This window comes from Anser brachyrhynchus (assembly GCF_964034855.1).
Source record: "Anser brachyrhynchus genome assembly, chromosome: 27".
NCBI classification, from domain to species: domain Eukaryota; kingdom Metazoa; phylum Chordata; class Aves; order Anseriformes; family Anatidae; genus Anser; species Anser brachyrhynchus.
Window position 1 is genome coordinate 2,148,835 of NC_137720.1, and position 27,829 is coordinate 2,176,663.

Sequence of the window (27,829 nt, forward strand, 5' to 3'; positions counted from 1 at the left end):
ACAAGGACAAGCAGCTCAGCTCCCATCCTCAGCTCACCCTTGCAAATCCCACTGTGCCCCGCAGAGGTGGCGTCGGCTCTGCTTCTCCCTCAGCCCTCGAATGCAGACCTGCAGAGGGGTCTCTGGGTGCCGAGGGAAGGAGCTGCACCACAACCCTCCAGCTGCCCTTTTGGCATGGCAGGGGATTCCTGGAGAGGGCAGCTTGTCGTGGGCTGAACGTTTCAGCCACATCTGCTGCACGGATAAATAACATTCAACAGTCTTAGGCGTTTCTTATCATCAGTTTTATGCATCACATTTTATTGCTAGTACAAGGGCAATCCGATTGCTTTGCTAACAATGCGGTAAATAAAAACATCCTTAGAGAGACCAATATCGTTGCAGTACAATCAATATTGTGAGCTGGTTATTGCACAGGTTTGGTACAAAACAACAAAAATTACTGCAATATAAGTAATCATATCATGATAAAGAAAGCAAAACTACTTGATAGAGATACGCGTTCATCCAGGGAGATTCCAAAGTGCTTCAAACATTGACTCACACAAAACATGATCACAGTCTTCAAAGCATGCCTGTGTACAAAGAGTGCAGGAGTCGGACCTCTGAACCCTGGCAGCGCTGCACCGGGGCAGACCAAAGCTTTCCAGTAAGTGGTTTCTATCAGCCCCACTGCGGACGCTCTTAACCACATGCTATTTCTCACACTGTGATATTTTGCAGGCCCTGTAGATACGCAGAGAGGCAGGACCAGCACAGGGTGTTCCCGGAACTGCCACAGGGAGACTTTTTCAACCCGTCATTTTTATTTGATAGAAAAATAGAGCAAAGTCCCCGCAATAACACAACCATTACCATGCACACCTAGCTTTGAAATAACGACCACCACATCCAAGCTTCAGCCGATTAAGATGACTTGGTCAGTGTGGAAGAGGAATTGCATGTGTGCGGGAATGAGCAGCCCTTAGCCACATCTCCAGCCCCTGCAAGGCAACGAGCATGGCCACTGCCATGTGAACCAGGCCTTTGGGCTTTGGTCGCACCTCGCAGAGCTCTGGGCTTAGCAAGAAATGATGGCACATTTCCTGAGGCCCTGCAACCCACTGACTGCCCGACTTTAAATATGCAATGGTTGAAGCACAGCAAAATTAGAAAGCAGTTAATCACTACGAAATGACAAGTTACTGAGCGTAAAGGTATTCCCGAGTCCCTGTGCCTTAGTGACATGCTGCTTTGATTTCTCAACTTTGGTCTGCTTCACTGATTGGCAATTTGGTTCAATCAGGCTATGTGGCAATGCTCTGATATAATTTTCTTCAATTAACCTGATTGTAACTGAAGCTGCCTACCTGGGAATTACAGCAGAAAGACAGCAATGTTTAGCACTGGAGAGCTGGGCTGGTTTGTGCTTCTTGGGTACCAGGGCCCTGAGCCTCCCAGAGCCAGCTTCTGGCCGCTTCCAGAGCTCCCAGGGTGACTTCTTCAGGCTAGCTGAGTGAAGTGAGGACATGGGATGAACCTGTGGGATGGAGCCCTGCAAGCAGAGATTAGCAATGCACAGAAAACAAAAGAAACAAACCCCACAACCCCTTAAGAAATAGTCTGAACGTACATTTTATAGAATTGTGAAGGCTGAATACAGTTCTGCTGGTTATGAAGGCGATGTCCTTGTGGAAGAGGCAGCTGAGTATGCTCCGCAGTGCAAAGGAATTACTAGAGGGGAAAAAAAAAAGAAGAAGAAGAAGAACAGACAAAAAAACAAGCAAATAAACATGTTAGTTAGGCGGGACTTCTATCTACAGGGCATCACATGCTACATTCTTCCTGCTCGGATAATTTTATAACAAACATTGGGGCAGAAAACAGCTTTTTATCCTGTATTCATACAGAGCATAGCACCAGACAGGCATGAGCTGGTTAACGCAGTCAGGTTCATTCAAACTGCAGAAGTTTGAGGTAAGACACACAAAGTTCGTTCTTCATGTTAAGTTCTGCCTGGAAGCAGTTCCGAGCAATCACATTTCACTACTAGTAGTTAGAAGCAGTCGTTTGGTGTTAAATCTTTGCAAGTTAACTGAAAAACAGGGGAACTCCTCTCAAACTTCGCAATTTCTGCTCCTGACCTCTTCATTATTTTAGTTCCATGATGTCACCCACATCACTTACTTGGTGGCTAAAAATGAACATTTTTCAGGTTCCATGTTCAGTACATTGGTGGCATTTCTACCATTGTCGAAGTATTTTGGCTGTCATTTTGCTCAGCAAGGCATACCTGGACTTTAAAAAATAAATACACTATTTTTCTTAACTCTGGACATCACTATATTAAAAAAACAGTTTAACATCAAGAACAGAGCAGAGACCATCTGAGCTGCAAGATACTTCATTACACTAAATCCAAACCGGAGTGCAGTGCAGGAGAAAATTTCCAGCAGCAGAAGCATCTTGACCTCAGGTGGGTGATCCTCGATTTGCCCTTAATTTACTGTTGAGCGGAGTATTATGCTATCAGACAGCACTTGTATGTGCCACTTTGATGGATTTCACTTACAATGTGCAACAGATCTGAAATTTAAGGTGATTATTTCTATAGCAGTAAGTGTAGCATAACTCATTTATGCTGAAATGTTTTTTTTTTTTAAGCTGGTGTAACTGTGTTTTTTTTAAGTTATAAATTAGATTGTTGGCTTTTTACAAAGAACACATACAAAAATGAGGTAGATGAGGCAAGTTCTTATGCAAACCCACCCAGAGAGACCCTTTGTCCAGTTATTGTGTAGCAGCAGCTAGCTTATTTTGGTTGGTAGCAGGATAGTGGCTTAATCAGACAGGTGAAGAAAACTGTGCATATAAACATTTTCACAAGACAGAACTGAATTGAAGGTAGGATAAAAAAAAAATCAATGCGTCCCAGTAAAGCCTGCTTTTACAGGATTTATAACTCCGTCTCTCTTTTCACTTTCTGCTCTGTTATTGGGGTGAGAAATGCCTATTTTGCTGGTTAAAAACAAAACACCTCCTCACCTAAATCCTGAAATTAAATGGATTTAAAATTTAGCTGGCAGCTCTGTGTCGTCGATAGGAAACCAAGTCCACTCTCCTGCGTACATCAGTACTCCCCCTACAGAGGATCTTTCACAATTAGACCCCACAGAGAGCACAAAAAAAGCAGCCCAGTAACCCGACAGTGCTGCAAGCGCAGACAGGCAGGTGAGAAAGACCTCACTGAAGGTGCTTTATTTTAGCTTCCATCTAATCCATAAGTCATTTGCAACGTGGGCTAGCTGCCCGCACATCAGCCAGCTATCTCCTACCTGCAGATCGCACGCAGCTCACTGCCAGGGGATGCTGTCAATAACCCCGCCAGCACACATCTCGTGCTGCGGGCTGAATGAGCACGGCTGGCGCTCAGCTGAAGTTACCCAAGATAATTGGACTAGCTTTTCTCCTGGAAAAAGTGAAATCTCCTTATTAGCAGCTTGAAAGCCCTTCATGGTGGTCCTGGAGGGCACGGCTCAGGCTCTTCGCTAGCGCCCTGCCTGTTGCTGCAGGGTGGGAAATGGAGAAGTGAATGAGGGGGGTTGTGAAGTAATTGTCCCTGATCTTTAGAGATTGCAGCTGGGTGATTGTGCAAGCGTGGCACCCACCTCCGAGCGAGGCAAGGAACTCTGTGGGCTTGCAGACACTTCACATCTCAGTTGTTCGTGGCCTGATGCCAGGGAGAATTTAGCACATTCATGCCAGCACAGAATTCGTCTGCTTAGGAAAAAAAGTCTTGTGCGGATACTAACTTGAACGTCAGGATCACAGCAGCTGGGCCAGCTAAATGATGGAACTTTGGCCTCTAGTTGGCAAAAACAGAGACTTTTTCATTAATTTTGGGGTGCCAGGACTTCTCCTCATGTCCCCAGCCCCAAAACAAGGAAAAGAGCAAGGCACTAGCTCAGCTGTAGTGGTATATATTGGAGAAGCTGCCCCGCCACAGCGCTTCTGCCTGTGTTGAAAGGGGAAGAGCCCATTTCTGCTGCCCCGACCCACGCTTCCTACCAGCAGCGCGAGAGCTGAGGCCGAGAGCTGGGTGGGAGCCAGGTTTGCAAGCCTGGAGCTCACGGCTGGGGGGGTCGCAGCTACAGGAGCGATGCACGTCACCCCCAAAGCAAGGCGTAGAGAGAGCCACTGCGTGGACCAAGCCCCTCGTGTCCTGCTGCCTGTGGACCAGGGTGGGCAGCAGCCGAAGCGTGGCCCCCGCGGGCATCCAGCCCCAGACACTGCCACCAGTGCTGGCGGCCAGGGCTCAGCTCTGCACCGTGACGGGGAATAAGGCTCACGATGGCGTTGTGCTTCCGACATTTCCTTGTTCATATCTCCAAAACGCTTTGAAGTGATCTCAATGTGTTAACAAGTATGAAATAAATTGCCTGGTTTGTACCTATCAAGGTTTTAACCATGGCGGGGGTTATGCAAATCTTAAACAAAGAATTCTAGTAGGGAGTCTTTGGGATAAAACCGCAGTAATTAGAGGTCAATTTTTAACTCAGACAAGGAAGTAATTCCCTTCCTAATCAGAGACACTCAAACACCGTTTCTATTCAGATCTGAAAACAGATAGCAGCAATCTGCCCAAAGATTTTCTGCAGAAAGTTGCAGGGAAGAAAAATAGAAAGGGAGGAAAGATGATTGCAGTTCGGCGGGAGATGTTTAAGGAGTGCTGTTGGCATTCCCGAGAGCTGCAGCATGGTTTGTTGCACTGAAAAAAAAAAATATAATGAAAAAAAATGAAATATAGAAAAAAACAAGGCTTGATGCCTGCAAGTCTGGCTGCAGGAGGCTGGGCGCAGGCCCTGGTGAGGTGTTGTGGCTCATAGCTGCTGGTTTGGCAAATGCCACCGTGGTCCTCAAACCCTTCCGTGCGTGCCCGCACTCAGCCAGTGCTCGCACAGGTCTCAGTCTGCGGTGCTGGGTCTGCAGCGTGGTCCCTGAGCTTTGGCTGCCCATGAGCGGTCATTACCAGCAATGTCTTTAGTGACCATCGTGCCCGAACAACAGGGGATTAATGCAGGAGTGCTACGAGCACTTGTTTTCTTTTTAAAATTCTCTTATCTTGCACTGCGCCCTGTCCCAGGGTGGGAGCCGCAAGGGACGTGGGTGGTCTGCGTCAAGGGGGTACCAGAGACAGCCTTGGCAGATCACTGCCACAATCTCTCTTCTGTTTGGTAACAGAGACATCAGCAAAATCCAGTGTCCAAAGTGAGATTTGGAAGTTTGCTGAGCAAACATTTGAGGAAGGTGGACATGGAGGTTCTCCTTCTCTTTGTAGCTTTGCTGCAAGGTGAGTTGCCAAGAAACTCTCCAGCTACCTCCACCATGAGAAAGGGCAAGCTGGAGGTGCAGGGGACGGGGGTGCAGCTCCGGCTAAATCCCCATGCGCACAGCAGCCAACCCCACCTGCAGAGTGGGGCCGGGTCAAACCTTGCTGGCACGGGCTCAGCCCCGGGCAGGACCCCGCTGCTCTGCGCTTCGTGCGGCCACCTGCGCAACGCTGCTGCGGGGGGAAGAAAGCTGCCAGAGCGGGCAGTCTGCAAACACCAAAGGTCACCGCTGGCTGTTTGCTGTTGACTGCTGCCCCTGATGCTTCACTCCGGGCAGGAGGGTCAGGGCTGTGGGAGCTCTGCCCTCGGAGGAGCCGGACACCCTGCTCCGGTGGGTCAGGGAGGGTTTTCCCACCTGCACAGCCCGTAATGGGGCACTCAAGGAAAGTAACTTATCGTGTCCAAAATGAACACTGGCCTTTTGGAGCCAGGTATCGCATCAGTGCTGCTCCTAGCCCCCCGCTGACCCTAAGGCATGGGGCTGATTTTGCCAGGGGAGGACCTGCCTGTCTCTAACAAACAACTTCTGTTTCCTTCTTTCCCCACAAAGAGCCGGTGTTGAGTACCTTGTACGGGCCCCGGTTTCTGACAGGCACAGTTGGAGGGTCGGTCACTCACCAGTGCTTCTACTCAATCACACCCACCAACAAACACGACAGAAAATACTGGTGTAAAAGAGCAAGTGATGGAATTTGCTACACCATCGTTTCTACCACTGGCTATGTCTCAAAAGGCCACACGGGCCGGGTGTCCCTCGAGGACATCCCAGAGAACGGCACCTTCATGGTGACAATGACACAGCTGGAGAGCAGCGACACGGGGACCTACCGCTGTGGCATCGGCAGCACCAACCGGGACCTCTATGTCAGCCTGAACCTGACGGTTTCGGAAGGTAAGGCAGCTGGAATGGGGAGGGGGGGTCCAGTCCCCAGGGGCAGCATGTGCTGTTGTGGCACACAGCGTTGCGGTACCAAGTTTTTCTGCCCTTTGCTATTCAGCACTCAGGGGCAAAAACCCCCAGGTGTGACCGCAAGCAGCTGCTGACCGGCACAAACGGGACCACCACACCTGGCTGTGCATGACATTGCCCACCCGCTCTCTCCCCACAGACCTGGGCACACCGAGGCTGGCCGAGTTGCTCCACGGGGAGCTCCGCGGTTCCGTCACCATCCCCTGCCCTCCTGGGGACACCCGCAATGGCACAAAGAGGTTCTGGTGCAAAGCGGGGAGCACTGGCTGCGCTCTCATCGCCGACACCAATGGCTATGTGGCGAAGAGCTACGAGGGACGAATCTTTATTACCCCTCAGGACAGCTCTGGAGCATTCAAAGTGCTGATAAACGATTTAAGAAAGGAAGACGCAGGGCTGTACAGGTGTGGGATGGGCAGCCTGGGCAGCCGGGACAGCCCGCGGGACGTGGCTCTGCAGGTGACCACAGGTAGGACGGGGTGCTGGGTGGCTGCCATGCCCTGGGGGCTCCTCGTGGCCCCTGAGAAGGAGCACGAAATTCTAATTAATTCACATTAATGCTGATGGTCCTCTCCCAACCTGCAGCCTCCTCCCGGCCCAGGAGGCCAAAGTTCCTAAGCGGCGCAGTGGGAGGCTCACTGTCCGTGAGGTGCCACCACGACCCCCAGGGCAGCTACGAGGCGAAGTACCTGTGCAGGTGGAAGGCGGCCAGCTGCTCCCTGCTGGTGGATCTGGATGGGTTTGTGCATGAGTCCTACGAAGGGCGCATACGGATTGCCAGCAGCGACGAGGAGAAGGGGACGTACACCGTGGTGATGGGCCCCCTGAGAGAGGACGATGCGGGGTGGTACTGGTGTGGGGCCAGAAGCGGGCACACGGAGCACACGTCCGCTGTGAAGCTGCTCATCCAGAAGGGTAGGCCATGAGGCAGCTAGGAACACAATAATCCCTTTTGGTTTTTTTAATCATTCTTCCCCCTACTCCTTCATGGGCACGAAAAGAGTAAGTTTTGCTTTGCTCTGTGCATAAATGTCATGGCGCTATGAGAAACTTCTGCTCTACATTTTGCCTTACAAACAGGTATTGGCAAGTAACCGAGAGGATGGCAAAGTTTGTAAAGGTGGGGCTGTAAGCTGAGCTTTCAGCAGGAACTTGGTTTGTTTGAATTATATTATTGATTATTTATGAGGCAAAACCCCAGCATATGACAACCTGAGCACAGCATGTGCACCGTGGAGACAAATGCTTTGCTCTGCAGACAAGCTGAACGTTATCTTACAGATTTAGAGACTGCAGCACATAAATACATAGATCCATGTCATTGCTCAGCTGTAAAAGGCAGAAACAGTGGGGCTGAAGAAAGAATTTTTGCCAAGTATTAATGGGTTTTCATTGGTATTCCCAAATTGCTTTCCATAGTATAAATACTTGAGTTTGGTCATATTATGCTGCATATTTTTTCCATCAACTGCAAGGTGAAATGCATAAACTTTTGGTAAATCAGGAATGTTTTCTGCAAAAAGATGGGTATTCAAGCCTCAAAATCATTTTCTTTGCAGGAACCTGCACTTCACAAAACCCAGAAACATACACTCTTGTGAACCCCATTTTGCCATCAAGCCTGGCAGCCTTCAGCATGCCCACGCAGAGGAACACTGCAGGCACCAGATACACTGCGGGCACCACGTACACCGCAGGCACCACGTATACCACAGGCACCAAGTACACTGCAGGCACCATGGGCACCACGGGCACCAGCACCCAGCTGCCCACTGCCCCCCCTGGCACTTTGGTGACCTCCCGCAGCAGCATCTATCACGAGAGGTAAGCTCACAGCCACTTTTCTCCGAGACGCAAACTTGGTGGTTTGCACCCGTCTGTCCAATTCCCCTGGCCTCTACTTAGGTTGTGCAGAGGCTGCAAGTTATAAACTCTGATAGGAGATGGGTGTAATTAGAAAAGCAGTTGGCAAGCTTATCTCCTGTCTATCTGAGGAGTGGATCTTTGAACTGGTCTCGAAATCTTCTGGTGCTGGTCACTCCTGTAGATCAGCTGCCAGAGTCAACAGATGTGCTCCTGTCTGTTTTCCTTTGGTTAGTGTGGAGACAGGACGTTAGGAAACATTAGGCTTGAGCAATAATGCTGGCAAATCAGTAGCTGCTACATGCTTCATGGCGCACCTTATCCCACTCATCATAGGCAGTCAGTAACCAGTGCGGTGTTTGGGTGCTCTGCGTTGCATAAGGACCTGTCTTTGGACAAGGTTAATCAAAAGGCTGTGAGCTATTTTGGCCAGTAATTACTCCATAGGACTTCTATAAAAAAGCCATGCTGCTCACCCCAGAGCCAGTTTGCTCCCTGGTAATTTTAACTCCTGGGTTTTCCTGTTAGCCAGGACGGCTGCGAGCAGCCCTTAGACCCTTCATCCCGGCTATGGCCACCATCCAGTGCCAGGTGAAGTGATTTGCATAGCTGGCACAGATGTATCAGATATTGCAGTATCAGTCATAACTGAAGAAACACCACAGTCCACAAATCCAGCTCAATGTCCCGAGCAGCCCCTCCGCACACCTCGGGGCTTGCGTCTGCCCCCCCAGCATGAAACAACCCTGTTCTCCCCTCTACAACCCTCTCTACAACCCTGTCCTCCCCATCCACAGCCTCCCTCAAACCACATTTAGCTACCATCCAGCCAGGAGGAGCATGCTACCTACCTTAAGTCACACTCCTGTATAAAGGGTCGGATTTTGCACCGTTCCTGGCAAAGCTCTATCCGCGTGTCGAGCTCTGATAGCATTTATGGCATTTTCACAAGGAGATGGCACGTAGACACCCTGCAACAGCACGACAACTTACAAGAACTTGCAAAGAAAGAGTATGAACCTTGCTTGGGAGTTTATATGATGAAAATAGCACATTTTCCTCTTGGAGGGGATAATTCAGCGGGCAGCATAAGCCCCACATGGCAGAGCAGAGGTAGCTGTAGAAATTACTTCCTCATAAGCCAAGCTCCAGATCAAACAATTTCATCTCTACTTGACTTTGTTAGCTGTTCTCCTTTGATTCAGTCTGTTTATAACTCTTTCGTGCTCTTTGGTGTAAAATCTACAGCCTCCATTCAACAACACGGTCTTTAACTCGAAATCCAATTTAATTCCGATGGTTCATCTTTCCAGCTCATCAGGTGAATCACACCTGCTCCCAGTTGTGCTATCGGCTCTGCTTTTGCTGATTTTCATCACTATCGCTATTCTCGTCCTTACCAAAATAAAGCTTCAAAAGGAGACTGGTAAGTTGGCCAGGCACCACCTTTTGGGTTGCGGTTGATCCTTTTGCAAGGGCTTGGCTCTTGCCACAGCGTGACTCACTGACGATTTCTGGCTCTAGAGACACGCATCCATTTTGCTGGCGGCGTGACCGAGGTGGGTTTTAATATGCTTAAATGAAAAGCAAAGGAAGGAAACAGAAATTGTGGAGAACTACCAAAAGCGTGGCTGAGTTTTTGTGCATTGTACAAACAGTTTTACAGCTCCAGGAGTGCTCGGAAATCCTGAGCATAAAGGGCAGGGACCTGTGCCGTGCGAGCGGCTGTGAGCTGGGCAGCTCTACGGGGACAAATCCAGCCCATTCAGTGCACAGCTGACAAAAACGTACCCAAAAACTCTTCATTAACAACTGTTTGTCAAAAAACCATATGTATACATTATTCTACAAGATGCTGTGTCTCTGGTTAGAAATTTAGGGCCAAAAACCTTCAGTGGGAGCAATGGTGAATAAAAATACATTATTTACAAGAACGAAACCGGGAAACAATGGGCCTAATCCAATGTCTGTTACGACATGCTCATAAATTTAAATAGGCTTTAGAGGAGCTTTTCCCTTCCATTGCAAGCATATTTTTTTGTTAAGGACAAGAAAGAAGCACCCTGGGACATGTAGAAGCTGTGCTGGTTCAGGCTGGTCTAAACCCCGCGAAAGAGCAAATGGAGGAAACCGGGATCCCAGACAAAGCGAACGGATGCAAGACAGACTCAAGCAAATGTCGGTGGGTGTTTTCTGAAACTGGTGCTGAAAATGTTGGCTCCCTTGGTAGAAGAGAGTAAAAGCACATTTTAGGCAGAGGATCTGCCACTGAGCATGTAAAATGTCTTCACGGGATAGACGTTGGGTTTGCAGTCCAGGAATTGCAATCCTGCAATCCAGGATAGATGACCTGATGTGGAGCTGTTGTCTTTATTCCTTACCAACAGACATTGAGCCATAGATTTCAAAATAATTTGATTAAATCCTTTGTGAGCTTTATAAATTTATTATAGTGTTGATGATAACTTATTGCCTACACATCGTAAGCATGTTATCACTCTTCCTGCTTGCTTATTCCAACAAAATCTGATTACTTGGAACCTCTTGCAGTATTACACAGAAGCAATTCTTGTTCATTATGTTGCAATCATATTCTTTTTTGCCCTACATCTGCAGGATAATCTATGCTATCCTTGGAAGGTTCAGGCGGACCAGCTTATGTGTAAGTGTCTGTCTTCGCTCTTACAGAAAACACCTGAGAAGATACTTTAAAATATACCCAATTTGTAGAAATTCATATCATTGAAATGCATTCTCCTCCATTAAAAACAAAAAAAAATCACTTGGTGTAATAGTAGTTCAAAAACTTTGGCTTAACCGCCCTCTTAAACGGAGTATGAGGGTGGATTCCAGAAGTCCCCTCCAACCCCCCCTTTTTTTTTTTTTTTTTAAGTTTCTGTTCTCAGGACTTCCTGAAATATCAGACCCATTTAAAATACCTAGTTAGGCATAAAAACAAACACCATTAAAAATATTGCAGAGGCAATACCAGGGTAACAGCTTTCCTTCTGTTTTTACAGGGATCCTATGAGGAAAAAACCACTTTTCAACAGAATTGATCAAGACTGGAGGGAAATAAGGCAGAACTCCCTGCTGTCAAATCACTCCATACCTAAGACCAGAGCTGCTTTATCAAAAGCTGAGGCATCGCTGTAAACCCCAAAGCACACAGCACCATATTTTCCTTGCTCCCCACTCAGAAGCTGAGCATCCTGTGCAGCAGGCCAAAATCTGAATCACTGCAGGCTGCCCAAACGTCACTTGTTATGTGGTTTGTAGAGAATAAAACAAGGTGTCTAATCAAGCTACTCCTGTGTGCAGCCCTTACTGTCTCTTGTAGCAGCTGAGCTTCCTGGTGGGAAGGAAGCTCAGACCAAACCAGTAGCTTTGGTTTGCATGCTCAGATTACATCCCATGCTGTAAACTGTGCTTTGGCTCCCCAAAAAAAAGCAAGGTAAGGGTTGTTTGTTTTCTGGAGATGCCAAAGTGCTTTGGAACCTGTGACTTGGCAGAAGGACATTTCCTTGTCTGTTAAAGTAAATATATTTGCGTAATTCCATCTTGTTCGGAGACAATGGATCAGTTTTACCAGAAATTTCAAGGGCGAAGACAGTGGCTTGGTTAAAGAAACTGTTAATCCACCCGGGACTACCTCTTCTTGCCCGAGATTCACAAGTGGCTGCAGGTCCCCGTGGGCTGGTTTCTGCCAGGGCTTCTTCTGCCCGTGGCCATGCCGCCTTCCTCGGTGCTTTTGCACATCTCAGGGCAAACTGCAGGGCCAGAGCAGCCGGGTGGGGAACACCATGGCATCCAAAAGGGAAAGGTGCCTGTGGGAATGGGAGCTGTAGGAAAGGCAAACACACCTGTGTTTATCGTGGCCAGTTGCAACTCCATGCCCAAGAATTAAAACCAGCCATGCCAGCCGCGGCCAGAGGAGCAGTGGTGGGAAGGGCACGGCTTGCAAGGGGACGAGCGTTATTCCTGTCGGGGAGAGCGACCACGGCTGGTCCCGATCCCAGACCCCCGCAGAGGACCATGTGTGGGTTCGGGCACGGCCGCCCTCGCCACAGCAGCTCCTGCCCTGCCGCAATGGCTGCGCCTTCCTGCAGCGGAGCTTGGCACCCTTGGCGAGAGGAAAAGTGCTTCCGGATGGCTTTAAGGTCTGACAAGCTGTAAGATGTCCCAGCCCCAGGTCAGGATCCCACCTGCTCTCCACTAGGGCGGGATTACCCTGAGCTGCTATCCTGCTTGAACTCTTCAGCTTTCCCTAAGAACAGAGGAGAAAAGCTTCATGTGACCCCCAAGTTAAATGAAATTACTGCTTTTGCATCATTAGTACAAGGTAAAGCAGGTTAATGATTCATCCTACACAACAAATACTTCCATTTTCATTAATTCTAGTTTCTCATACCATTCCATTTCTGAACAACTTCACTCTGCAGGGGAATTCTTGCATGGGGCCCCTCTCATGCCTACAGCAGGATAGCAAAGAAACAAAGCTGCAGATGGCAGCAAAGATTTTTCGTTTTAAAGAACTTGCCACGCTCTCATTCTGCACAGACGAAGCCAGTCTTTGCCCACCTGGACTCCTGCTCTGCCCACGGGGCAGCGGGGAGGCAGAGGGGCTGGGGGCAGAGCTGCCCTCCCAGCGAGGCCAACCTGCTCTGCCAGGAGATACAACATGCCCGGGCCTGCTTAGGGCACTGGTTTCCAAAATAATGGAAAACCAGTGAAAAAAATTGTTTTGCCCATGTTTGCCCTACAAAACTATTGCTCTGCAGGCAGGGCAGCCGCAAGCTGCCTCGCAGGTACCCACTGCCGACACAGCAGCAGCAGCCTTCCCATGTTCCTGACCCCAAACCCGGCTGCGTTGGGCAAACCTCCTGCCCGAAGGCAGTGGAAGTGCCAGGGCAGCGCCCACGGCCGAGGCCAGAGCCCACCCTCGGTTGCACAACAGGAGGGTGTAATCGGGAGGCAAACAGCGACGTGCGCCCGCTGCCCTGCCAAGTGTCAGCGGTGCCGGGACGGGCATTGGCTGCCCCTGCTCCCACGTGGCACCCCGCGCACCTGCGAGGCTCTCAGATGCTATTCCTTTAAGGCACAACAGGTGGAAATGCATGGCTGGAGGTACGAGGAGTATTTAAAACAGGCTGGCACTGCCCGAGCTCAGTGTCCAGCCGCAGCAGGGAGGCAGGACAGACAGAGCCACGCGCAGGCAGGAGGTCCCGGGGTCAGCTGCCAAGATACCAGCAAAGCCAGCCTGAAGGAAAGGGCGAGAAGTGCAAAACAGTCTGCAGAAGTAACCTGAAGTGTGAGTAATGCTTCTTCATTTTCTTCCTAAAGTGTGAAATCTTTTCCACTGTAAGATATAGAAGGAGCAGAGCACAAAGCATGGGGCAGCTCAGGTCCCTTCCCCTCACATGTGCACAGGGAACTCGCTTTGAAGCAGCAATGAATGGACGTGCAGCTCCTGCTAGTGAGGAGATGGAGTTTTACTTTAGAAGAAGGTCAGAAGAATAGGATCAAGCGTGTAATTTTTACATTTTCTTCTTTGCATTAGACTTTTAATCTTTCCTTTCTGGCTATAAGGTAATTATCATTACAATATTTGCATTACGTTTTAACATAAAAAAAATGACAAATGTTAGTAAATATTACTGTAGTAATCTGTTGCAACTCAATCTGTGCTCATTACAGCTTTTTGTATCACAGAACTGAGATGATCACAGGGATATGGATTTGGAAATTTCAGAAGGGAATTGGTAGGGCTAACTCCTGAAAAAGCTCTGAAAAGCTACCAAACGTGTACAGTTAAAAGACAGATAAATAGATACCACAGCATAAGGGCATGGGATGGACACAGAGTCCTAAAACAGAGGAGAGAGCTGACAGACTCCTTTTGCCCTTGTACCACAGCAAAGGGGTGAGTTTCTGCAGACCGAAATTCTTACTCTGCAAAGGGAACTTTCCTGAAGGACTTAATTTATTTTGTCTGAAGTATGGAGAAAAAATACCTCCTAACTGCAATTGTGCTGCTGCTAAGGTCAGGTACCCCGATGCTTTCCATCCACCCAACTTTTACAGCACACTCTGTAGCAGTTCAGTAAGTGCTTTTGGGTTAACACAAATTCCAGGAATATTAATAGTTTTAAACTACAGTAACAGTTTAATAGTGCCAAAGTTGGTTTCACTTTCCAGCTCAAGAGACAAGTAACAAACAGTAAGAAACTAGTGAACCATGAGAATCCTGTCTGAAGAGCAACAAATCAGTAGATGGTGCATCTAACAACTTACAGGAACTTAAAATCAGGTCATCAGGACAACCTCAGTGGAAATTTCAGTCGTTATCATAAGGATTATCTGGTCAGTCTTTTCCGTTTGTTTTCCAGAATATAGTGCTCACTTAGCACAGCATTTAGCTGGAACACACAAAGATTCTTAGCTAGGAAGGTTACAGTACTGCAGAAACTCCTAAAGACCATTGATTTCATTGTGAGTCCTGATAACTTTCAATCAGATCTGCCTAGCTATCTCTACTCAGTGTATCATAAAATCAGCACATCCTGTTTACTCTTTCCATGTTGCAAAGCAGGCATCAGTTTGGAACAAGAAATTTTCTGCATGTGTTTAGGTCAGCCTGATCTTTTATCTTCAGAAGTTCATTGCTCACGCACCTCCACAAGCACAATGAGCGTGTTCTATCCAAGTGGACGGGTGGCTTTTCCCCTCCCACTCCAGCAAATAACGCCTGCAATACGGCCGCCAGTGCAGCAGTTTATGAAGATGTGGAGAGCCCCGGTGCTGCTCAGCAGGACGGGTGCTGCTGCGCCCTGCTGCCAGGCGCCTCCACGAATTGCCCCAGCGCCCCTGCCCCTGCCCCTCCTCACTGCCCAGTCCTGGTGCTGCTGCTCAGCGCCACGTACGTCTGCAACAGTTTGCATCCGTGCGGCTCGCTCGTGGTATTAGTGGGTAAGGCTTTAAAAGGATCTGAGGGGCAAAAATGCACATTGCTCCATTCTGTCTGCTGTTCCTTAAATATGTGAATAACAGCAAACTTTCTGCAAAGCAGAAGATTCCTGCACTGGAATCAGAAGTGTGGCAGCTAAATCTTCATGTTTCATTGGTCCCATAGCACATCCTTGACACTGGTCATTAAGAGCAATAGTTAATGGCTAATAGATTAGCCTGTTGATCCCTGGCAAGCTGCATTGTGAGAGCACCAGTTTCTCAGAGCTCAACCTTGCAGCTGAGTCAGCAGAATTTGGCAACCGATCTCTGATTTTTCATACCCAGTCAGAGCAGCTGCTTGCTTGCATTTGTATAACTTGGTTCAGGTCCCGATCTCTTCTGCATCATTATAAATCTGAAGACATTCGTCCTGAGCACTCAGAGTTGCAAAAGCACCATGGAAACCCAGGGAAGGTCTTATAATATTTAGGAGAGCAAAAGACGGCCCCTGCTCCCCCAGCATTTTGTGCCAGAAACCTGAAAGCACCATTTCAGAATTTAGGCCTGCCATACAGCCAGAGAGGAAGGTGATGGTCCCAATGCTGACAGCCCCTGCAGTACTTCCAGCATGGGGGGATCCAGAGAAGTGCCCACACATAGAAAACCAAGAAACCGAGCCTAGAGATGCCTCATAGCTACTCCAGACCAACGTCCCAACACCCTGCAGCAGTGCCATCAACCACTTTCTGCAGCTGGAAACACTACAGGCAAAAGGGCTGATGGTGGGGCTGAAGCAGGGTCGCCGTCCTCCCCAGAGCTTTATCAAAAGCGTTTAATTTTTTTTTCCTTGTCTGTCTGCCTTACTGGTCCGCAGTGGGTGCATAATGCAGTGAGGTTAAAGAGCATGGCAATCACAGAATCACGTCAAGTCCAACCGTTAATCTAGCAATGGAACAAATAAGAACAGAACATGTTATTCATTATCATATTAAAAAAAAAATAAAATATTTAGTTGTCCTGAGCTGGAAAGCAGGAAGAAAGGCCATTATGTTGTAAAGGACCTTGCAATTGTTCCGTTTGCACATTTTTTTCACACCAAACCCACTTTGCGGCAAGTCCAGGTCTAATTTCGTGCCAACCAGCAAAGCCCCACTGGCGCCTTCAGTGCAGCATGTGTGCACCGAGCTCTAACACACTGAGGTGGTAGGAAAAAAACAACAAAATCCAAATTATGGAAGCATGCTACAGGTCGTAATGAGTAGTCAGTCACCTGTCGTCGTGGTACAGGTATATTTGGGTTTCGAGTGTTTGCATGCTTTAGATTTCTCATGCACTCACACGCCTCTGCACTTGGCCTCGGTGGGCTTTTGAGCAGCTGCTCGAGCTCATGGTCATGTACACGGCCACTCCATGAGCAATGAAATGGGCGACTAGGACTTGGTAATGGCTGCTTTAAAGCATATTACAACTAAATATCTTGATTGGCTAGTATTAATTTTGTTAATAATTAGCCCGTCCTGTTCTTGGTTTGTCCAACATAAATCTTTGCAACCCCTGTTGCATTGCACGCAAACACCAGCACACTGCAAACAGCCTAGAAGCCTGGAGCCAGCCTTGCCTGGCAGAGTGTCTTGGGACAGCCCCATTGCCCTGATCCTGGGGACTTTGGGGTCCTGAAGGCAGAGTCCTGCCTGCTGAGTACAGCCACAGTACTGTTCTTTTGCTGTGAAACTTCAAATGCGTTGCTTTGGGACAGGGAAGAGGAGGAAGCCAGCAGTTCTGATGATGCAAAATGAATCAAAGCCACTTCAGAAAAACAAGATCTGAGTTATCTAATAAGATAGAGGAAGAAATGAGTACAGCCGCAGCACACAGCTGGTTCTATTCCAAAGACAACCACCATTGCAACAGGAGTTTGTGCCAGGGAGGGGGGACAGCCTTCTGGCCACAGCAGGGACGTCCGAACACCGGGCACATGCACACTCAGGCAGCTGAAAGCTTTCCCCTTGGCTGTTTCTCTGCTCATCCTATGCTGCAAGGGGAGTGGAAAAGCACTAGGATGCCTCATCATTCCCAGTGCCGCCCCCTATTTACCAATCAAAATTGTTAAACTAACCACGAAAATTGGTCCAAAAGTGCTGACGGAGGCTCTGCCAGCTTGGCATTTCCCACCTGTGGTGTCTTCGCCCCGTGCTGCAGACCAGCTTCAGAGACACCTTCCCAGTGGGAACAACCGGGCTCCCTCTCTGCCTTCCCTCCTGGCCAGCCCATTGCACCACCTCCCATGCAGTTTCTCTCTCAGTTTATAATACATGAGGCTAAGACAGCACATGAAAAGCACTGGGATCAGCAGCACAAACAAGCCCTGCATCGACAAAAGCAGCAGGAATGAGATGAGGTGCAGGGTCCCACCAGCCTGCGCAATGCCTTGCAGCTCTGCTGCTTGCCGGAGGGACCAGAGCTCTCGGAGTGGCCCCGCTGCGATCAGGCTGGGTCTCCCCTGGCACCCGTCGGTTCGAGGGGACACCTTGGTCTCACGCTTGGACCCTCCTGCTCTAAGAGCAATGAGAAACGCAGCGCAGGTGCCCAGACACAGGACAACTCAGAGGTAATGCAGCCACCTCACGCAGCCCCAGGCAAAGCCAGTGGAGGACTGACAGTCGGCCGTGAAGTCTGAGCAACCCTTCCCGTGCAGGGTGACAAATGGCTTCTGCTGGAAGATGCTGGGAGCACTGCACAAGCCTCACACTTCATGCCAGACCCCAGACCTCCCCCCAAGGACTTGAGGACCCTCCCGGGACCAGTCACAGCATCACTGCCTGGGGCAGATTTTTGCACTTTTCTTTGAAGCAGCTGTTGCTGCCAGACAAGTGCAGATAATCTAGGGGCTGTATATGGAGCCCAGAATGAAGCCTTGCCTCCACTGCTGGCTCCAGGAAACATTTCACCAATGCATAACAAAGCAGCACTATTTTCCCCCTTTTTCTCCTCTGGAAAAGCGAGGACAGACCCGTAAGGGACTGCAGCCAAGTGGCAGGAGCAGCGCAGGCTGGGCACAGGCACTCTGCTCATCTGAGCCTCTCCCAGCACTGCCCCAGCTCGGGGCTTCGGCCGGCACCATCCCGGGCACTGCAGAGCCTCCGACCCCGCTTCCATGCCATAAACTTGCTGCTCTGCAGGCAGCACACACGGCTTCTCCCTCTGCTTCAAGCTTCTTGACTCTTTCACAGCCCCCCGCAACCGTTTGCTGTCCCACCTCTGCCCTAACACCCCCCGCCAGCAGCAGCACTAACACAGGTTCCTTGCACAGCCACTTACTTGCGCGCCCTTTCGCACCAGCTCAGCAGCCTTTCCCTTATCTGGGGTCTGAGGTGTAAGTCGCGTGCTCCGACTGCAGACAGCCAAGGCAGCAGCAAAAGTTCTTTGAAAGCAAGGAGGAGCAGGAGCTGTTTTAGCAGCAGGCTGGAAGGAATTCTGCCCCAGCATCTCCAACAGTGGTCGGCGAGGCTGGGTCCTGCCACTCGCCTGGGCTGGGCAGCGTCACTCGGCGTGCAGGGCAGGGGGTTTCCACTCGCCCCGCTCAGTGGGTTGGTGTGGAAGTGCCCTGCGGATCTTTTTGCGTAACAGGCGGCTGTGCCTGCTGGGACTTGCTGCCTCCATTCAGAGAGCGGGGAGGGTGTTAGTGCCAGAGAGCAGGACCAGAGGCGGTCGGAGCTGCACATTTGCCGTGGTGACACGCACGAGCTGTTATTCTCGCGTAGGCACAAGTCAGAGAAAGATGCCCAAATCCTCTCCTGCTCGCACGCATGCAGACCCCGCTGCCACCACTCTCACACATGTCTTTCTGTGTTCTTTCACACGGCTAGATCTTCATTTTCAAGGGAGGTCTCTGTAATCCTTCCCTGCCTGGCAAGACGCTGCTGTCGGTAACCCTGACGCAGCCGATTGCTTCGGAAGGAGTCAGAGCAACCGATTTACACAAATTTTACCAAAAAGGGGAAAAGCTGGACTGGGACCTGTCCTTGCCCCTCGCCACCACGGCTGGCAGTGCCCGGCGGGGGCAGGAGGGCAGCGGGGGGCAACGTGGGGCCTTGCTGTGCCGTGCTGTTTGCTTTTGGCACAGCGTGCTTTGTTTGCCTTGCTGGCTACTTCTGGGATATGTATGAAAAAGCATTTTTCATGCTCAGTGAGTAAATTATTAACCATAGACAAGTGGACACTGAGCAATTAGAAATCACAATACAAGGAAGAAAGAACAACAGAACACCTTTCATCTTAACACGGAAACGAAGGCATTTTTCTTCTGCTGGGAATTACCCCTCATAAAATAAAACCCGTCACCTGATGCCCTGAAATCAAATTCCTGTGAACATTCATAAAGACTTTCCTTGGCATCTGTCATCTCTAGAGCTTGGAATAATAAACAGGTAGACCAACAGTTGTGCTCAGAAATGCATCCTCTCACCACAGCACCACACAGTGTCCTGCAGCACGCTCGGTTCAGGCCAGAGAAAACCACTTAGGGAATTAAAGGCCTTGGCTTTCCCTGGGCCATCAATCAGACCAAAACATGAAAAGGTCAGAAATATTCATCCTGCTGGCTAGGAACACACTTCAAGAAACAGGCAGCTTGGTTTGGCATTCCCACCAGCCATCACTTTGAGTCCTGGCTGGGAGTTTTGGTGCAGTAGTTTTGGTCAGATTTACCGGTCTCATTCTCTAGGGGGTTGAAATCTCTGCACCCTAACTTTATCAGCAGCCGAGGAAAGAAAAACCCAATGTTTCCACATTCTCGAAAAAAACAGGGAATTGATATGAAATTAAATACTGGCTTTGGACAGGAACTCTGCTCTACAAAAGCAGGTTTTCTCAAGGAGTGGTTTTGGCACTCAGGCTCAGAAGGGAACAAGCCTTCCTTTCACGGCACGAACAACAAACTATTTCAAGTGGCATTATCCTGGCAAGGCAGTGAGCAGCCTAGCTCCAGGCCACCACCTGAACTCCTGGTCTGCTTGGGCTCAGCAGCTTTCGGACCATCTTTGGACTTCAGCCTTGTGATGGGCTGTTCTGATTCACGCGTGTAAAACCAGATGTCACTTCTGACTTGGAATCAGGTCTCTTCAGATTTGGCCAACAGAGTTTCTTGTGCTGCTGCTATCACCACTGCTGCCTGCGGGACACTGTCCCCCAGGGCATCCTGCTCCAACGGCTACGTCACTGACTTGCAAGCCTCGCATTAACTGGGTTTGTGGTAAAGGCAGATCCCTTCGTTTTACATGGCTGAGGATTGCTGCCTTGCTTTCAGACCCCCAGGCAGTCACAATGCCACGCAGCAACACGGGCAAGAACAGACATCAGCTCCCCATTGCACATTAAATGGTTTGACTAGAGTAATTAAATGTGGTATTTTTCCCTAGCTCTAATAGCCACAACTCTTACCATCCAGGCGTATGGATTATTAGGCGACGCGATCAGTTAATCACTTTACAAGTGTGACTATTCACCAACTTCTGTGCCTTTTCCAGGGAATGTAAGCAAAATGACTTCACTGGCGTTCATCTTCCTGCTCTCCTTCCTCTCAGCTGAAGCTGCAAGAAGCAAGTATCCTCCCAAAGCAGCAAGTAAGTGCAGCCTGGCTGGGGCGCAGGTGCCTGTGTGCTACCTGAGACCGGAGGGTGCTTTTCTAAGGGGGGAGAAGGGTTTGGGGTCATGGCTACCCCCTCCATGCCCATCGCTGCCATGGGACCTTTCAGACACGTGAGGCTGCACAGCCGCAGCCCACACCAGCCCCAGCACACCGGCCCCCCTCTGCAGTCCCTTCGGGAGGAGCAGCACACCCAAAACTCACAGGCAATGTGCTTTCTTGCAGTCTCGAGCCCCGTGTTCGGACCACGGCAGGTATACGGCCTGATCGATGGGTCAGTTACCGTGAAGTGCTTCTACCCACCCACCAAGGTGAACAGGCACGACAGAAAATACTGGTGCAGGGAATCATCCCGGAGCTGCGTGACCGTTGTCTCCTCCAACGGCTACACGTCCTCGAGCTACCAGGGCAGAGCCTCCATCAGCGACTACCCGGAGCAGGGCGTCATGGTGGTGAACATCTCGCAGCTGGCACTGTCAGACAGAGGCACCTACCAGTGCGGGATCGGTCTCAATGGCAGAGGGCTCTCCTACAAAGTCAGCCTGGACATTTCTGAAGGTAATTACATATTGAAGTATTGCTTTTCTTTTACGTTTTCCCTTGTTAATAGAGCTCCACAGGATGCCTGCCCAGGCACGGCGTCCAAGAGCTCAGGACGTTCCCTGCGCTCAGGAAGCAGCGGGGTTTTTCTCTCCTAGTGTTTTTACAGAACAGATTGCTGTCTGACCAAAAATCTGGCATAAAAATCCTAGGAGATAAAACCCATTAATGTCACAAACCTTGCTTGGAAACTGCTGACCTCCCGGCCACTGAAATACAGGGAGAGGCAGTCGGAGGGCAGGACTGCCTGCCACCCGTTGTACCCCAGCCCATGGACGGGGCTACGTGAGCCAAGCCTGTGCACGAGTGCTGAGAGCGGTGTGCAGGATGGCACAGCACCACACAGCAGGGTACAGAGAAACAGCACAGAGAGACACCGTGCTAGTAAAAAAAAAGTCCTTCGGAGGCTTGGGAAGTAGCACTTGGCTACCAACCAAGCAGCCACTGACCGGTCTCTTTGCACAGGTCCGAACGTCCCCGAGGAGGCTGAGCTCTTCTACGTGGAGCTGCACGGCTCCGTAACCATGACCTGCAGCTTTGGGGCGGACACTGTCAGCATGAGGAAGTTCTTGTGCAAGATGGAGAAGAGCGGCTGCCTCAACATCATCGACACGTATGGGAAGATCGATGTGGATTTCACAGGCAGAGCCCTGCTGAGCAATGAGGACACCAAGGGTGCATTCAGTGTCATGATAACCCAGGTGGACTGGGAAGACGCAGGCTTGTACCTGTGCGGGGTTGGCTTATACGGGGAGTATGGAGAAACGAAAGAGCTGGATTTGCATGTCTATGAGGGTGAGTGAGCTATTCCCGATGTTTTGTTTCCTTTCATCTCTGCTTTTGTTTAGAAGCATCACTGCCAGTGTCACTTTATTTAACAAGAATTTTGCGGAGTGCTATTATGCTATCCCTTCATCTAGGAACTTATTTCTGATGGTGCAGCTATCAGTAGTGTACGAAACCATCACTAATAAAGCTCAGACTTGTGTCAGGACTCAACTTCCCCAGCAGTGCTCGGCCGTCTTCCCCAGCCCAGCGCTCCCGTGGGCAGATTCTGCCTGCAAGTTTAAGACAAGTGAACTGCCTCCTCAAGCCTGTCACTTTGAGATTTAAGGGATTAAGATGTTGGAAGGAAAAGACTGCCTTTCCCTGGCAAAGGGAAGGAAACTAAGAAATGATGATACCCAGAGACAACAACCACCCGGTGAATTTAGGAGAAGGAAAGGTCTGGGGGGTCAATTGCTGGCAGTGCTGGGATGGTCTCCTATTGTCTGCACCCCCAAGCATCACCTAGCTGTACTTTAGCTGACACTAAACAGCTTTGTGTGATCTGATATTTATTCTCTTGGGAGAATGCAACATGGGCAGAAGTTAGGCATGTACAGATGCTCATTTTATTTTTATCTCCAGGGACAAACGTTCCTCAAGGAAAGAACACAGTAATCGGAGTCAAAGGAAGTTCAGTAACTATTGAATGTCACTATGATCCCGCAAAAATTTACTCGCTCAAGTACTTGTGCAAGTGGAGAAAGAATGGATGTTCTCGGATCATAGAAAACACCGGCTTCGTTTATGACACTTACGAAGGAAGAGTGGCCATGTTCGACAACCCGCAGAACGGCACGTTCAGCGTTGTCATGAACCAGCTGCGTCAGACCGACGAAGGCTATTACTGGTGCATGACAAACGATGAAAGGGAGAGGAAGTCATCGAAGGAGCTGAAGGTCGTAGAAGGTATGAGCTCACACACTGCTGGTTCTCTGCTTGCTCCTTAGGAATTAAAACCTCCCAAGCTCCATAGTGGAGCAGATCTCACTTTTTTGGTAAAGACGTGAGTTACGACTGAACTCATCTCAAGGCAAAATATTGTGACGGTCCCTCCCAGTAGTCTTAAAATGGAAATGTAAGGTTTCAACATTATGCCTTGCAAAAAAACAGCTTTCACCCAGAGATGTATGTGCAGCATCCCTAACGTTAATTTAGCAATGTAAGGAGCAGTTTCCCGCAAAGACACGTCTCCTGGTTCACCATCTAGAGATAGATGGTGAACAGTCCCGCAGCCCCGCTACCTGTTGACTACAATTCCCACTGCCAAACCCCCCAGTATCATCCTCGCTGTTCTGTTTGCCCTCACAGGAGAGCCTGGATTAAAGGGGAAGGAGGAAGTGCTGGCAGAAGTGGGCTCGCGGGTCGATTTAACGTGCTCTTACCCGTGCAAGTACTACTCCTACGAGAAGTACTGGTGCAAGTGGAGCAACAACGGCTGCTCCCCCTTGTCTGCCTCTGACCAAAGCCAGCCAGGGGTGGATGTCAACTGTGACACCGCCAACAAGACACTCGTCCTAACCTTCGACTCGGTGACCACGAAGGACCAGGGGTGGTACTGGTGCGGAGTGAAGCGCAACGGCCGCTACGGGGAAACGCTGGCAGTGTACCTGCAGGTGGCTGGAGGTGAGCCCCAGGGGAAGGGCAGCCGGGGACTCCCCTGCTTCTCGGGCTGTGAATCACGCTGTCTTCTGCTGAGGGAAATCCTCTCCATGTCCACTAGGTTGCAGCACCTCAAAACAGAAATGCTCTCTTCCAGACGGCCTCCCAGACCAGTTGCCACCAAGATCACCCCGATTTCGTGTAGCATGCCATAGGTGTTTGCATCCGCTCACTGGTTTCTGTCCCCACTTTGTTCCCAGTTAAAAAAAGCCTTCCAGTCTCACATGTTTCCTTCCACGCCATTTTCAACCCCGTCCTTACTAATTACTGCTATTACAATTTGTAGCATCACTCAGATTATGCATCATCAGACACCTGTCACATGAAGAGCTGCATGTCACTCCAGGGAGCTCATTCATCTTCACAAGGAAAGTACTAGGCAAAATACTAAGAAGGCCAATTCCCCTTGGACAAGCAAGGGACTCAGCTTCGGTGCAGTATTTTGGAGTGAATACATTTTTCTTGGGAAAGGCTATTGTTGGAAACAGAGGAGAAGTATAGCGTAGTGCTAGAGATCCCACAAGCAGCTGTCCCAAGTGGATGGTAGTTAAAGTGAAAACAGAGAAACAACCTTATTTCAATGCCTTTGGTGGGCAAAGAGCTAGAAATAAAAGTAGACCAGATATTCAACATTTGTTCTGGAAATATTAGAAGCAGGACTTAGAAATGCTAGATTTTTGGAAGAGTACAGGCATGGAGATCCTGCTTGAGATTTTTCCAATAAATTATTTGTAATGAGACTTCAGATCTCTAAATTTCATTCTAAAATAAGAGTCTCATAGGTACAGCCCCAACCCACTGCATTTCCACATGCACCAATATGCTCACTGCTTTTTGCTGCCCTCCCTCTCCATGCTGCCGCTTGCAACTCATCGCCTTTCTTCCCTAGGGGATGCAGAGAAAGCTGCTGAACTCAACCCAGAGCTCCTGAATTTGGACACTTCCAGCGATGCCGCGGCTCCCAAGGGTGCTGCAGCTCCCAGCGATGCTGCAGCTCCCAGCAATGCTGCAGCTCCCAGCAATGCTGCAGCTCCCAGCAATGCCGAAGCTCCCAGCAATGCCGAAGCTCCCAGCAATGCCGACCGTGGCGTTGTTCCCCAGGGGAGAGCCTTCAGCAATGCTGAGGTGCAAAGCGCAGCTGCCTCCGAAAGGTCAGTCCTTCCCAAGCCTCCCTCATTAATTAGTTTTGCAAAGTTTATGTTAGTTTATTGTTGACATGCTGTTTGCACACTATGTGTGCAGTTTAGCAACAGATAAATTATTTTTCACAAAGAACTAAGCTCAAAATTTCAGAAGAAAAGAAGCAAAAAAGTCGTAGCAAAAGGCAAGACTTGAAATTAATCTGTAGCCCAGGTAAAAACATTGTTCCAGAAGGGAACAATTGGAAATCCCAGGTACAGAAAAGCTAATTAAAAATACTTCTGTCAAGATTAGAGAGGTTTCCTTCACACATTTACAACCAAGCTGCTAATGTGGCCATTTTGGCACTACCTCCATCCAACATTTGTACTTATCCTCTTATATGTGCCTAGATGCAGTTCATTAACTGAACCACCTCGTGCTCACTCAGATTTACCATCCTATATGGGTTTTAGACAGTTAGAAATGTATATATGTTATTTAGTCATGAATTATTCCATTAAAAATGCTTTTCACAGCTTAGTGATCTACCTTTCCCTCCACTGCAGCTCTAAACCAAGTTCTGGCTCCAATGCCCTTACTGTAGCCCTGGCCTCCTCTGGCGCAGCAGTCGTCGTCCTCGGTGCAGCTTTTGCTGTGTTTAAATACCGGCAGATCAAGAGATCAGGTGAGTCCCTGCCCTTCCCAGTCTCTTGGGACGTGGCCCCAGCATTCAGACAAAGGCAGTAGCGGCTGCTTGCAGCAGTCCCCACGGGCTGCGGCTGCTCCCTGGCGCTGCCGTGTGCAGTGGCTGGATGCGTGCAGTGGCTGGTTGCATGAGGGCATGTTGGGGACTCATCGCTTCCCTCCGAACAGACCTGGTGTCCGTGGGGAGCTACAGAACCAACATCAGCATGTCGGACTTCGAGAGCGTGAAGGAGTACGGGGCAAACGATAACGCCTGCATGAAAGAGAGCCAGGAGACTCAGCTGGGAGGGGACGGTACGGTGCTGGCACGCGGGCTGCTCGCTGCCCCCAGCCTCGGGGCGAGGAAGGGCTCGCAGGAGGACCCTGCAAGAGCCTGAGAGCCCGGGAGCCACCGAAACATCACACCCTAATGTCTCCCTTTCTGTATGTGCAGAATTCATCACCACCACAGCCAGTGTTGAAAGTGCAGCTGAGACAAAGAAGGCGAAAAGGGTAAGAGGTAGAAGTGCACCCACTGACCTGGCAGGCACCAGCACAGCTCCAGGCCCGGCAGCATCACCAAAGGAGCTGCCCTCACCCCTGGGCCTTATTTATAAATAAGGTGCCCCATCATGCCTGGATCAGGCCACCTGCCTCTATGGGGGAACTTAACCCTCTCCTGACCCCATGTGTTAGCAGAGACACTAACTGCAGTCACTTTGCTTGAAACTACGTCGAGTCAGCCGCAGGGAGCGCCAGGAAGGTCAGGGTACAGTCCTTACTGTAGCTATAAAGCAGTGGGACAAGCACATGGCCAGAGGCCAGAGCACTCCCCAGCCTGTCCCCAAAGCAGGGGTCCCACACGGGCAGCACAGGCAGGGGGGGTCTCTGCCTTTGCAAGGGCTGGGGCTCGCTCCAGTGGCCCCAGTACTCCCCTGCCTGCCCCCAGCTGCCCTCCCCACAGGAGAGACCAGGGTGGTGTTGCACCTCTCCGCACTACCACACGGTGCCAGGTCAAAGCACTTCTTTTTAGAAGTCCCTAACCGCAAGCTATGTATAGGAGTAAGTGCCAAGAGCCAGAGCTGAGCAATAAAGAGGCCCTCGTCAGAGCCAGGATCCCCATGTTTTTAATTAAATCGCTTTTGCAGCCATTTCCTGCCTTGAGAATCAACAAGGCCGGGCATATTTTGTCCAGCCTGTGCGCATCATCCCAAATGGGAAATGCTTTCTGCGTGTACCCGCCGCGCGCTGCCCCCTCCCCTGCCACCCGCCGCCATGACCCTCACCGTGTCCCTCACCGTATCCCTCACCATGTCCTCTGTCCTTCCACAGGGCTCCAAGGAGGACGCCGACCTTGCCTACTCCGCCTTCCTCCTCACCTCCAACGCCATCTCCCAGGGCTGTCCCCCCGCGGACAGCGCGGCTCCGGCCACGGCCCCCCCGGCCTGGGATGGCCGTGTCTGAGGGCAGGGGACGTGGGGACGCGGCAGCGAGGGGGTGGCTCTGCCGTGAGGCTCAGAGCACGAGCTCAGCAAGCTGCGCTGCTTACTGCTGTCACAATTTGCTATAGCTTGATCTTTTTGTGTTTAAATTCAGCTTTGAGTGGTGATTTCGTCAGAATTGTAGAGGCCTGAGTGTGGAGGCGCAGCGGCAGGAGCCCAAGGGGCTGAGCCCCTGCAACCCTAGGCCGGCCAGGGCCCCTTGCGGTACTGTGGGCTCCAAAAGACCAGAAGATGCTTTTTTTTTTTTTTTTTTTTTTTTAAATCCCATTTTTTTCCTAACGGCAGCTGGAAAACCCTTTAGAGCAATGACTCACGCTTTTGATTCCTCTCAGCTTTCTCCCTCAGAGGCAGCACTGACAGACCAGGGGTGCCTGGAGCGGTTTTGTTCACGACCAATAAAGAATACAGCCGGCTTTCAGCAGACCGGGCGGGCTCTCATTCTGTGGCAGGGCACGGGGAAGGCACCTCTGAAGAGTCACAGCAAGGGCACACGTGGGCAGGGGCTTTCTCCTCACCCTTGGGACTGGTGTTGGGCATCCGTCAGTCCACAGCAAAAGCAATAGGGTCCAAAGTTTGTCATGACAAATATACTGGTGTGTTTTTGGTTTGGTTTGGTTTGTATTTTTTCAAGTGCGAGCAG

At 50.0% G+C, this 27,829-nt stretch overlaps 2 protein-coding genes and 1 long non-coding RNA gene across 8 annotated transcripts; 2 read left to right on the forward strand and 1 right to left on the reverse strand.

Moving 5' to 3' along the window:
* Positions 1-269: 269 nt before the first annotated feature.
* On the reverse strand, positions 270-20,651 carry LOC308183252. Of its 2 annotated transcripts, XR_013942363.1 has the most exons (4): positions 18,469-20,651; positions 9,054-9,173; positions 1,613-1,713; positions 270-1,534 (listed from the first exon to the last, which is right to left on the reverse strand). It is a non-coding gene; the product is annotated as an uncharacterized lncRNA (long non-coding RNA). The 2 variants fall into 2 exon arrangements; XR_013942364.1 differs by lacking the exons at positions 270-1,534; positions 1,613-1,713 and adding an exon at positions 7,149-7,270 and having other exon boundaries at positions 18,469-20,640.
* Positions 2,316-11,510, forward strand: LOC308183247 (polymeric immunoglobulin receptor-like). Of its 5 annotated transcripts, none has more exons than XM_080569045.1 (9): positions 2,316-2,455; positions 5,221-5,329; positions 5,920-6,261; positions 6,479-6,808; positions 6,925-7,254; positions 7,899-8,163; positions 9,516-9,628; positions 10,249-10,384; positions 10,819-11,212. In XM_080569045.1, exons 2-9 carry the CDS (start codon positions 5,293-5,295, stop codon positions 10,946-10,948), a joined length of 1,683 nt encoding a protein of 560 aa, XP_080425171.1. In that variant the 5' UTR covers positions 2,316-2,455; positions 5,221-5,292; the 3' UTR covers positions 10,949-11,212. The 5 variants fall into 5 exon arrangements, 4 of the variants coding, with proteins under 4 accessions (XP_080425171.1, XP_080425172.1, XP_080425174.1 ...); XM_080569046.1 differs by lacking the exon at positions 2,316-2,455 and adding an exon at positions 11,223-11,510 and having other exon boundaries at positions 5,229-5,329; positions 10,819-10,864; XM_080569048.1 differs by lacking the exons at positions 2,316-2,455; positions 9,516-9,628 and adding an exon at positions 11,223-11,510 and having other exon boundaries at positions 5,229-5,329; positions 10,819-10,864.
* PIGR (polymeric immunoglobulin receptor) lies at positions 13,317-27,798 on the forward strand. Its single transcript, XM_080569039.1, has 11 exons — positions 13,317-13,513; positions 20,676-20,771; positions 21,020-21,352; positions 21,860-22,189; positions 22,805-23,128; positions 23,531-23,845; positions 24,771-25,032; positions 25,570-25,688; positions 25,877-26,002; positions 26,142-26,200; positions 27,020-27,798. The coding sequence occupies exons 2-11, from the start codon at positions 20,690-20,692 to the stop codon at positions 27,149-27,151; spliced, it is 2,082 nt and encodes a 693-aa protein (XP_080425165.1). The 5' UTR covers positions 13,317-13,513; positions 20,676-20,689; the 3' UTR covers positions 27,152-27,798.
* The last annotated feature ends 31 nt before the right edge of the window (positions 27,799-27,829 follow it).